Source organism: Grampus griseus (genome assembly GCF_964374135.1).
Source record: "Grampus griseus genome assembly, chromosome: 3".
Taxonomy (NCBI): Eukaryota; Metazoa; Chordata; class Mammalia; order Artiodactyla; family Delphinidae; genus Grampus; species Grampus griseus.
This window is the reverse complement of record NC_139019.1, coordinates 135,987,765-135,998,882: the sequence shown is the minus strand read 5'-3', so window position 1 is coordinate 135,998,882 and position 11,118 is coordinate 135,987,765. Positions and strand designations below refer to the sequence as shown.

The window sequence follows — 11,118 nt, the reverse complement described above, 5'->3', positions numbered from 1 at the left end:
AGGGAAAACAGTGGCAGCTTCTAAAATAAGCTGTTAAGACAAAGCAGAGGGTTTCAGGGGAAGTTTTTTAACTTGGACAAACTTCTCTTGTCAGATTATAGACTCTTGTCTGTTAAACACATCTACTAGTTTTCATACTGTTTTAAGCAAATTCCAAACAATACCAACCACAATATTAGGAAGAGTTTGTTAAACAAAGAATTGCTTTATTAATACAAACTATTAATACATACCCACAGACTATAAAGTGCTAAGAAATTTAAATATCTAAGTCATAGCAAACAGGTGGCAATTCAACATCCAGGGTCGACAGAATGCTTGAGGGAGACTGCAACAGATCTAGAAAACAGGAATTTCTTGTTCAATATCTGCAAATCCTCGTGTCCATCAACACACACACTAGTTGTCACTCTTAATCATGAATTCTTGTTTTTCCCTTTGTCTAAGGAATCTTTACCCCCGCCCCACCTACACACACACATACCCGCTCTCACTTATTTCTTGGAAAGTGGCTGCGGCCACAGAATTAATCTTCATTATGAGATAAATCATAGAAGTACCTGAAATTCCATCATCCTTAGAGACCCAAGTAAGGGCCAACAATTATCATTAATGCAATTGAGCAAATAGTGTGAGGTATTCCATCAGAACAAATAGAATACATACTGATGATGGCTTTTGACCACCAGTTTGAACCAAGACCTCAAACCTTCTGCAGTAAAGGTTTGCCAGTTGATGCTATTACGTGGGTCTTGATCCTACACGAGCTTTGGGTGTAGCTTGGAATTCTCATTCCAAGCAAGTTTATTATACTTCAGCTTATAACGTAAGAAGTTACACACTAAATTTCCTCTGGTTTTGCTTGTATCTAAGACTGTCCCGATTCCAGAATGACAATTTTACTGGGCATTTGGGACTAAAAAGCAGTACCAGTTGAGAATAGTTTTCATTATCCTGAAACCTTATCCCTGCAGTCTGAAGGATAGAAATTACTTACAGGCTAACCTTCTGCACAACCTGTCCCCGTGGTAATGGAAGTGTTATGACAGATTGTTTACAGACCTTCTAGAAGGGCACTCGTTCACTTACTAGACTCCCACGGTAGAGGAGACATCTTCAGAGGTGAAGGGGGGCCCAGGTGTAACAGCTGTTCAAGCTCCCTCTTCTCATCGAGGATCATGAGAGGCACTCCATTCAAGGGCATGTGTGCAATCTGGTGCTCTTCAGGCAGGTCGAAACTCTCGAAATCTGCCACAGAAAAGTACTTTGTCAGGGCAGCATTCCTCAGGGTGGTCAGCTTTCACAGGGTCCATGAGCTCAAGCTTTTTTTTTTTTTTTTTTTCTGGTACGCGGGCCTCTCACTGTTGTGGCCTCTCCCGTTGCAGAGCACAGGCTCCGGACATGCAGGCTCAGTGGCCATGGCTCATGGGCCCAGCTGCTCCGCGGCATGTGGGATCCTCCCAGACCAGGGCACGAACCTGCATCCCCTGCATCAGCAGGTGGACTCTCAACCACCGCGCCACCAGGGAAGCCCTCAAACTATTTTTTATAATAATATTAATACCTTTTTCCACTGTGTTGACATTTACAATGATGGTCCAAAAGCAATGGTAGAGAAAACTGCTGTGCGTGAATCAAGGCAGTGGCAATAAACTATGCTTAGTAGTCACTATATTCCTCGCTGCCATTCACTTGCAGTAAAAAATGCGTTTCACATAATGTTACTTTACCACATGCAGTAAACAGTATTAATTTTATTAGCTCTCAACCCTTGAGAACATGTCTTTTTAGTATTCTGTATATGATGTGAAGTATGCCACAAAACACATCTACCGCGTACTGAAGGACCATGGTGTTTTCCAAGAAAAAAAGATTCGTGCAATTATTTGATTTGCAAGCTAAACTAGAGGCCTTATTCCTGGACACCATTTACTTGAAAGAACTGAAAGACAAACTGTGGTAACTCAGCCTTGGATATGTGTTGCACATTATTCTCCGAGGAATGAAAGAAGTCTACCACTTAAAGGGAAACGGTATTTGTTGCCAATGATAAAATTCACAATTTCAAGGGGGAAAAAAACTGGAATATCAGTAAACTTATCTGTAAGCATTAGCTTAAGAACTTCCTAATACTGAAGACTTTTCTGATTAGATCAGCGGTGATATTAATGAGTGTGCTTTTGATACTTCATAATGAAACATTTCAACATGACCTACATTTCCCAGGGTACCAGTATTTCTAAATGATCAATGGTGATAAATGCAGGATAACCTTCCTTCAAAATGCAAAACAGACCAATGGATTTTATTGTCAGAGCATACAATGTTTACTGAAACGGTTTTCGATTCCACATTGCAACTATGCCTACAGAAACAGCCACTTGTTGAATTTTAGTGTAATGGCAAAGAAAACTATACTTATCTAAAAGACTTAAGGGCTTCCCTGGTGGCGCAGTGGTTGAGAGTCCGCCTGCCAATGCAGGGGACATGGGTTCGTGCCCCGGTCCGGGACGATCCCACATGCCGCGGAGCAGCTGGGCCCGTGAGCCATGGCCGCTGAGCCTGCGCATCCGGAGCCTGTGCTCCGCAACGGGAGAGGCCACAACAGTGAGAGGCCTGCATTCAGCAAAAAAAATAAAAAATAAAAGACTTAAAATGCTTCTCTTTCCTAAATACATGTCTGCATAAGGCCAGATTTTCTTCATATACTTCAACCAAAACAAGATGCAACAGATTGCAGAATCCATGTGAATCCAGCTGTTTTATGTTAAGCCAAATTAAGCAAATTTTCAAAAATATAAAACCATGCCATTCTTCTCACAATTTATACATGTAAAAACATTTTGTTTCAAGCTATGTACATTAATGTAATGTGTTTGTTTTTTAAACAAATTCTTTTTTAATTTCTCAATTTTAATTTCTAATATAGAATACATAAACACTACACAAAAGTTCTTTGGGGTCTTCACTAATTTGTAAGAGTGTATAAGTCCTAAAACAAATTTAAGAAATGCTGTTTTAGGCAACATTTCTTCTTAAAATCCAAGTGCCTTTCAGATTAGGAATTATTTAAAACAACTAATTTTTCTTGACAGTAACAAAAGTAGGATTAGAGTCTTGCCTCTTTTCGAAGAGGTAATCAAGAAGAAACAGACAATTTGAACAGACTGATCACAGTCATAAAACTTAATTTGTAATTTAACAAAACTCCCCAAGAGGTTAATTTAAGCATTTTCTCAAAAGCTAAGAACAAAGATGGACGGAGAACCATCATATTCTGAAGTGCGAAAGTTCTCTAAAGCCTAAATACTAGGAATTGGTCTATTCTTTTTCAAGACTGATAAAGCTCAGAATTCAAAAAGGAATTGAGTGATATGTGACTACTTAATTTAAACACTGAATTGTAAAGGAAAGCATAAACAGACAAAAGACCCCAGAGGAAATAAGTCTGCAACATACAGGGCTAATTACCTTTATCCACAGAGTTCTTTACACACTTACACACACATACACACAGTGTAAGAAAGTCACAAAAATCAAGAGAAAACAAAGATACAAACAGAAAATTAAAAAACTATAAATGACCAATAGTCAAATATGCTCAGACACACTCATATACCCCAATTTAAAACAATAAAATACCAATTACCTTTCTGATAAAGATTAGAGCTTTAAAACATTTGCAGTTAGATTACAGGGGAAGCAGGCATCCTTATCCACTGAAGGTGGCTTCAATAATTTATGCTCCTATTTTGGAAGGCAACTTAGCAATATCTCTTTCCTCCAACACAGCATATCTTAGTCCTCTTTCCTGGTCAATATGCATAAATCTACTTCATTTTCCTGAATGGTAATCATTAGAACGTACCACATTTTATCAAAACTTAATCACACAGCTTTGAGACCCAGCAATCCTTCTTGGAGTTTACTCTCCAGAGAGACTCACAAACTCTCAACAATAATTGCATAACTGTTTTGTAATATATAAAAGCCAGAAACAACCTAGATGTATACTACTGGAATGATTAAATACTCTTTGGATCAAAGGGCAAAAAATCCAGCTCAGAAATCTCAAAGGACCTGTGTGATTTGTCCCCACCCCCTCACCAGTACCATCCTTCACCTCTGCCTTTCAGCTTCGCAGAACCACTCCAGTCCTTTTTTCTGCCTCAGGATCTTTGCACACACTTTGATCTGCTACAGTGCTCTTGCCCTGCCCTATCCTTTCTTCACCCAACTATCTCCTTATATCCTTCAAGACTCCACTGGGTGTCACTTCCTGAGAGAACTCTTCCCTGCTCTTACAGGCTAGGCTCTTACAGGCTAGGCCCCTAACAGGCCCTGTGTTTCTCCTTGCTCACACTCAAAGTGAGATGATTTGTTCAGTGCCTGACTTTCCCTCCAAATCATGGGCTTCTCAGGGTGGGGCCTGTCTTGTTAACCACTGCATCCCAAGCTTATTCGTGCCTGGTGTATGGTAGCCTCTCCTCAAATGTGAGTAAATTAAAGCTTGAAAAGCTGGTTCTGTAACAGAAAATATCTCAGATACGTATAGCAGGTTGAAGGAGTAAAAAAAAAGCACGTTTTCACTGGCTATGTGGATTTTTCAGGCATTGTTTTTTGGGGGGTTTTTTTAGAAATATTTAATGTGCTTGTGGAGAAATAGGACAAGCAAGGGTTGGATTCACAACTTGTATATAGTTAGTATTGCTGACTAAATGCTTTAGCTTAGAAAGAAACTAAGTTTTTTTTTTTAATTATTTTTTATTTGATTTATTTTTGGCTGTGTTGGGTCTTCGTTGCTGCACACAGGTTTTCTCTACTTGTGGCGAGTGGGGGCTACTCTTCATTGCGGTGTGCAGGCTTCTCATTGCGGTGGCTTCTCTTATTGCGGAGCACGGGCTCTAGGCACGTGAGCTCAGTAGTTGTGGCTCGAGGGCTCTAGAGCACAGGCTCAGTAGTTGTGGTGCATGGGCTTAGTTGCTCTGCAGCATGGGGGATCTTCCCGGACCAGGGCTCGAACCTGCATACCCTGCATTGGCAGGCGGATTCTTAACCACTGAGCCACCAGGGAAGCCCTCAGGCATTGTTCAACTTGACATAGAGCCCTCTTTCTAAATGGTTTTCTAAGAAGACTGTCCCCTAATGTTGAATAGGTGTAATCTCCCCCTAGGTGGTTAGCTTTTGAGGACAGGAACAATGTTTTCCACATCTTAGCTCGGATTCCTCTTCTGACCTAAGATTATACCTTACAAATAAATTCACAAGTGTATTTGTTCAGAGCAACCCAGATTCAGACAGCCTTGTTACAGTCTTGGATCACATGTCTTATTCATAGCTATATCAAGTTACAGTTGAATTGGATCCTAAGAGAAACTCAAGGCTAAAGCATTTGTGCGATACCAAAAGATATTACCTAATGGGTTGAAGGGAAAGAATTTTTCTATTTCTGGATAGGTGTCATCTGAGGCAGGAACAGAGCTTTTTGCTTTAACCGTCTTCTCAGTCATCTAAAACAACCCAAGAAAACATACATTAGTGAGAGCGGAAGCCTTGTCAACTGATTAGTACAAGAGATCATAGGGCTTCTTTAAGACATGTGACTGCTTCACCACATTTTAAATTGTTTTCAATTTCATGCTGACTTCTAAGAAACCATAATCCTTCATTCTCAAAATTACACACAAATACAATTCAGCAAGCAATTCTAATATCATGGCTCAAAAGTTAATTCTAAAATATAAGTATCAGCACCTGTTAGCATAAGTTATCAAAATGCAGAGTGGAGTTAATTCAGAACTAATTGACTCAATCACCCAACCTAACAAAGGAGAAAATGGGCATGAATCACCTAGAACAGAAGCTAATCCTGGAAGCCATTTTTGGCTGTTGGAAGTATAATTTTCCATTGGTGTGTCCATCAGTGTTACCTAAATTATTTGCTTGGTTAATTTTAAAAACCAATTTGTGTTCCTCAAATACACAGAGTAAGAGGCAGCCAAAGACAGCCAAGGACTTTAGAAGCCCACAGTGGATAATTCCCTAGTCTAGAATTGGCAGGCAGTCCACAATGGTGGGCCAAAATGGAAACCTGCATAGTCTTGATTTATGCTTACGTCACATTGCATGGCTAGAGGAAATCCCTAAGGCAAGGTTTCCCACATTTCAGTTCTGTCAGATTCTCATCACTTTTGCTATATCCTTGCAATACTTGCCTTTAACATTTCTCTTACTCAACTTAGTTTTTTTAAAAAGACATCCTTGTCCTAAAACCACACATGTCTCAGTTTGAGATCAAGTACTAGTTGTTTTTTCCTAATACACATTAAACAAAACAATTAGTGAAATGAAGTGTTAATCCACATGCTAAAGTTATCTTTCATAGCCAAGTCCTCTCAGTCTAGGATGCACTAACCTACAGTTTGTAAACACACATACCAAGGTCAACATGCTACCACGTTATAACCTAAAAAACTGGTGCTTGCTCTGGAAGGAGGGGAGAAGGATGGCAGCACCTGAGCTGTTATATTAGCAACGTGACCTCTTGCAAAATACCGTCCCTCTCAGTACTTTTTAATCTGTAAGTACATTCTACCAATCAATCTGCTTCAAGACACTCATTAAGGGCAGGTGAGGCAAAAAAAATTCACCAGCTGCTACTGAGACGTGATCTTGAGTTACAGGGGAAGTCCACAAAGACAGTATGATGATTCTCTTCTGCTAAACTATGTTTGCTAGCCTCTATTTCTTTCTGTTCACACAGGAGAAAGTCGGGTAGGATGCCAATAGTCATTTTAAGAGTCACAAGTGCTGAAGTGTTTAAACAGCATCTTTATTTATAGCCAACACTTACCTTTTTGGTAGAGAAGGCTGTCTGTTTCTGTTTGAGGGGTCCATTAGTTTTTATTGACTTTTCTGCAGCTCTGTTAACAGTTCCCAAAGCCTTTCTGGTACCTTTAGGTAAAGCTGGTGGAGCATCAAACATTTTGCCAACATGTGGTGTTGAAACCTGAGATCTCCCATCTAAAGCTTTGACTGCTAAAGAAAAAGTCTTACCGTGAGATTATTCCAGCAGTAAACGCCTGTGCAACTTGAAGGCTGACCTTGCCTATAAACGTGGCCTAATTCTCACACCCAAACTTAACCCCTTTTCGACAGCGGCATGGTCCTATGCGTAACAGTACTTCAGTTCAGTACCCTCTTAAATAATCTCATTAAGATACTGAACATGAAAAAGAGACCCATAACAAGAACCTGGTAGTAGCAGTATTGGGTAAACCTGACTCCAATTGCTGGCAAAGTATACTAAATGCCTCCCCCAGCTCCAGGCCACACCCACCACTGATTCACAATACCTGTGTACCTGATTGCCGCCTGTATACTTACAAGGCCCAGACCCCAGCTTCAGCCCGTCCTTAGGAGCCACACGGGTGCCTGGTTCTCCATTTTCCTTGTCAACATAGATCAGAGTAGCCATTCTGGATTACCTAGGGGTAATGTGAAATACTCATTAAACCCTGGGAGTTAGGGAAGATGAAAGAACCTAAGGTGTAGCACAGACCCCACTTTCTACCCTGGGCACGTCTATGCAAAAACAAGAGCTAAGCAGAGAGAGAAGCCCGATCTTGAGCCGACAGGCACTTAATCCAGCTCTTAACTCTTGAAGCCTGAGTCAGGGGCCCTAAATTCCAGAACAGTTGGCGGTTTGGGACTGGCACAGGCCCTGCTACCCATCGGAACCGAACCGCCGTGGGTTGCGGACGCAGTCCAAAGGCCGTGGCTCAACGGGCTGGGCGCTACAGACGTCCCGGGGTTAGTCCCAGCCCCCAATCCCCAGTCCCGGCTCCCAGACATACGGACCCCGCTTCCCAGACCCCCCACTCCAGCCCCGCTTCCTACCCCGCCGGACCCCTCCCGCCCAACCACTCGCGACCGCTCCATTCACCCACGTCGGGAACAACAGCCAAACTCTTCCGAGACACGATCTCCAGCGGTCGCGCGGGCCTCGGCGTTTAAACCACAACTTACGCCGCTATTGGTTCATCCGTCCAGGAGGCGGGGCAGGAGTGGGGAGGAGGCTCCCGGGAAGAACCAATGGTAGGAACATAAGCTCCCTGGGCTCCGCCCCGAAAGCTTCCCCCGGCAACTTTGTCGCTAGTTTCCCGGGAGGAGAAATATCAAACACGCTGACACCTTGATCACGGATTTCTAGTTGTTTTTTAACCTGCTCCCCACAGAAATAGAAGGGGAGTAAATATGGTCTCCAATTCCAAGAAATAAATAATTATGATGATTATTGTAATACCAAGATACAGAGAGTTGGTTTTTGGAGTTTGTTTTTTCCTGAGACACTTTGGTGTCCAAGACGTTTTCAAATGAGAAGATTGTGAAGTTCAAAAAGTCAAGGTGAGGTGGTGACAGAACTATTTTCCTAAAGTCTTCAACTAATCAACTATTTTTCCAGAGAGTAAATAGAGCAGATCAAATCAAAAAGAAGGGGCAGCACTGGAGGAAAGGCATTGTAGTCATCGGGAAAATGAGGAAGGGAGACGGATACATAATTGTTGTATTTCAATTAGAGATATAAAAAATACATATATAGGGCTTCCCTGGTGGCGCAGTGGTTGAGAGTCCGCCTGCCGATGCAGGGGACGCGGGTTCGTGCCCCGGTCCGGGAGGATCCCACATGCCACGGAGCGGCTGGGCCCATGAGCCATGGTCGCTGAGCCTGCGCGTCCGGAGCCTGTGCTCCGCAATGGGAGAGGCCACAGCAGTGAGAGGCCCGAGTACCGCAAAAAAAATAAATAAATAAATAAAATAAAAAATACATATACAGTCAATATATAGTCCGGTGGGGAAAAAAACCTATATTAGGTCTAGTGAATACTAGCAGGGCAGAATTAAAAATTAAGAAATGAAAGTACAGGTAGATAAAACGGCAGTGTTTGTGTCATTCTGTGGTGCTTGTGATTAAGATGGACTGATTCTGAAACTAATATAATAAATCCATTAAACTTCAATTTTTACAAAATGGACTGATTATTTCCTAATTGCAAGACTATCATCAATATTTCAGGTTAGGATGCTGTCTCTGTTATACAGAATCTGACTTAGGAACAAAATAATGACCTAATGAGTACAAAATTCAGGCTTCCTTTAAATTTCTATCATTTAATTGGGACTTTTTTTGTTTGTTTTTGGCCATGCCGCATGGCATGCAGGATCTTAGTTCCTAGACCAGGGATCGAGCCGTGCCCCTGCAGTGGAAGCGCAGAGTCTTAACCACTGGACCGCCAGGCGAGTCCCAATAGGGAGTTATTTTAAACTTTTAACATCTCAACAATATACTCATCAAAGCTGGTGGGGGAAGGACAGAGGGTGAACAAGAGAAAAAGATCAGAGGAATAATAAAGATATACAAAAGGAATTCCAATTTCCAAGATATGGGGAGAAATTGTGCTTGAAAAAGTTGGTGACCTTTTCCTTTCTACAATAAATAGAAATATATTGAACAAGATAAAGAAATCAGTTCAAAAGACCAAGGGTGACCTGTGTCATCCAAACTGTACTCCCAACAGGTCACCAGATACTTTTTAACTTGCATGTAAGTTGGGAGAGAGGAGTTGAGCCTACATTACTCTTTCACAAAAGGCTTAGCACTACACCTGGCATAGATATGGTTTGAAACATATGCCAGTTCATTGTCCCATCTTCCCTGGCGTTTCAGGACCAAAATTGATTGAATGTCTCATTCATTCAACAAATATTTATTGAGTGCTTATTAAATGCTGGACATCATGAAGAAAAGAGGAAGGACAAAAAATGCATAACTTCTTTGCCCCTTCTCTGTCCTTTCTCCTTTATCCCTACCCCTCCCCTTATTTCCTCCCTGTATCTCCTTCTAAATGTCTCAGCTCTATATTACATCATCAACACACAAAAGTGTTCATTTTGAAACCAAATCTGCATGACACTGTCAAAAAACAAAATTCAATCAAGTAAACTTTAAGATCTAATTGGCTTTATTCAACAACTCATGAATGAGACAGCATCCCACCTAGCAACCAGAAGTATGCTCCAAGGGGTTGTACGAGCTGAAAAGTTTTTGTAGGAAGAAGGGTGGGGCATGGAGCTATTAGCAGAATAATAGAAAGGATTATTTTTAGGCTGGGACATCTTTGGGGGGTGGGGAAGGGGGCAAGGAACAGCAAGGTTTTTACAGCTGATTGCCTCTTCTTCCTCTGAGAGGCAGGGTGGGGGTGAGGGGATGATAGAAAGGGTCCACGTGACATATTACCTCTTCAGTACTGACCAGGAAATTCCAAACTGGTTGATTGGATTACATTTCTGGGGATTACATTTTGAAGTTGTGATTACGTTAGATGTTAAATCTAGGTTTGGTATCATGGGCTTTAGCACAAGTAACACCATTTTGGGCCTGTGGCTTCTATCTTTAACAACACCTACAGCTTCCAAGTGGGGATTCTTTATCTCCTGAAGTTTTGGGGCGCAAGGTTTATATCTCCCTAGGGTAAGTCTTCCCCCTACAACAGAAAGCACTGTGTCTCCCAAGGTCATGCAGTAACTGTAAAATGCACAACCACTCCCTCTTTGAGTAACCACTGTTTCCTTACTAATGATGCCCCAAACCCACTCTGCTATACCCCAGACCATTACTGGAGATACCCAATTGCTAAACCATCCTCACCTTATATCTGCATCTAGATCCTAATCAATCCCAGTTTATCAAACAGCAACCCATCCAGAATTGATTTCTGCTTCCCTAGACCCTCCTCAGAATCCTCCAGGGGGAATCTGAACCTTACAAAAGGTTCTTCTCTCTTGTCCAGCACATTCTATAATTCCTCTGAGAGATGTACTCCCTGGCTTGTGCCTGATAGTTTTAACTAAATACACCCTAACACTTCCAAGCAAATTTTGGGAATTGTTTTAAGGAGATAAAAGCAAAGTGTGAGACTTCCCTGGTGGCACCGTTGTTAAGAATCCGCCTGCTAATGCAGGGGACACGTGTTCGAGCCCTGGTCTGGGAAGATCCCACATGCCGTGGAGCAACGAAGCCTGTGCGCCACAACTACTGAGCCTGCACTCTAGAGCCCA

At 41.9% G+C, this 11,118-nt stretch overlaps 1 protein-coding gene across 1 annotated transcript; it reads right to left on the bottom strand.

Moving 5' to 3' along the window:
• Window positions 1-259: 259 nt before the first annotated feature.
• PTTG1 (PTTG1 regulator of sister chromatid separation, securin) lies at window positions 260-7,975 on the bottom strand (the record flags this gene model as incomplete). The annotated part of the gene is made up of 6 exons (XM_082652435.1): window positions 7,950-7,975; window positions 7,387-7,487; window positions 6,854-7,038; window positions 5,417-5,510; window positions 1,090-1,248; window positions 260-339 (listed from the first exon to the last, which is right to left on the bottom strand). Exons 2-6 carry the CDS (start codon window positions 7,475-7,477, stop codon window positions 260-262), a joined length of 609 nt encoding a protein of 202 aa, XP_082508561.1. The 5' UTR covers window positions 7,478-7,487; window positions 7,950-7,975.
• Window positions 7,976-11,118: the final 3,143 nt, after the last annotated feature.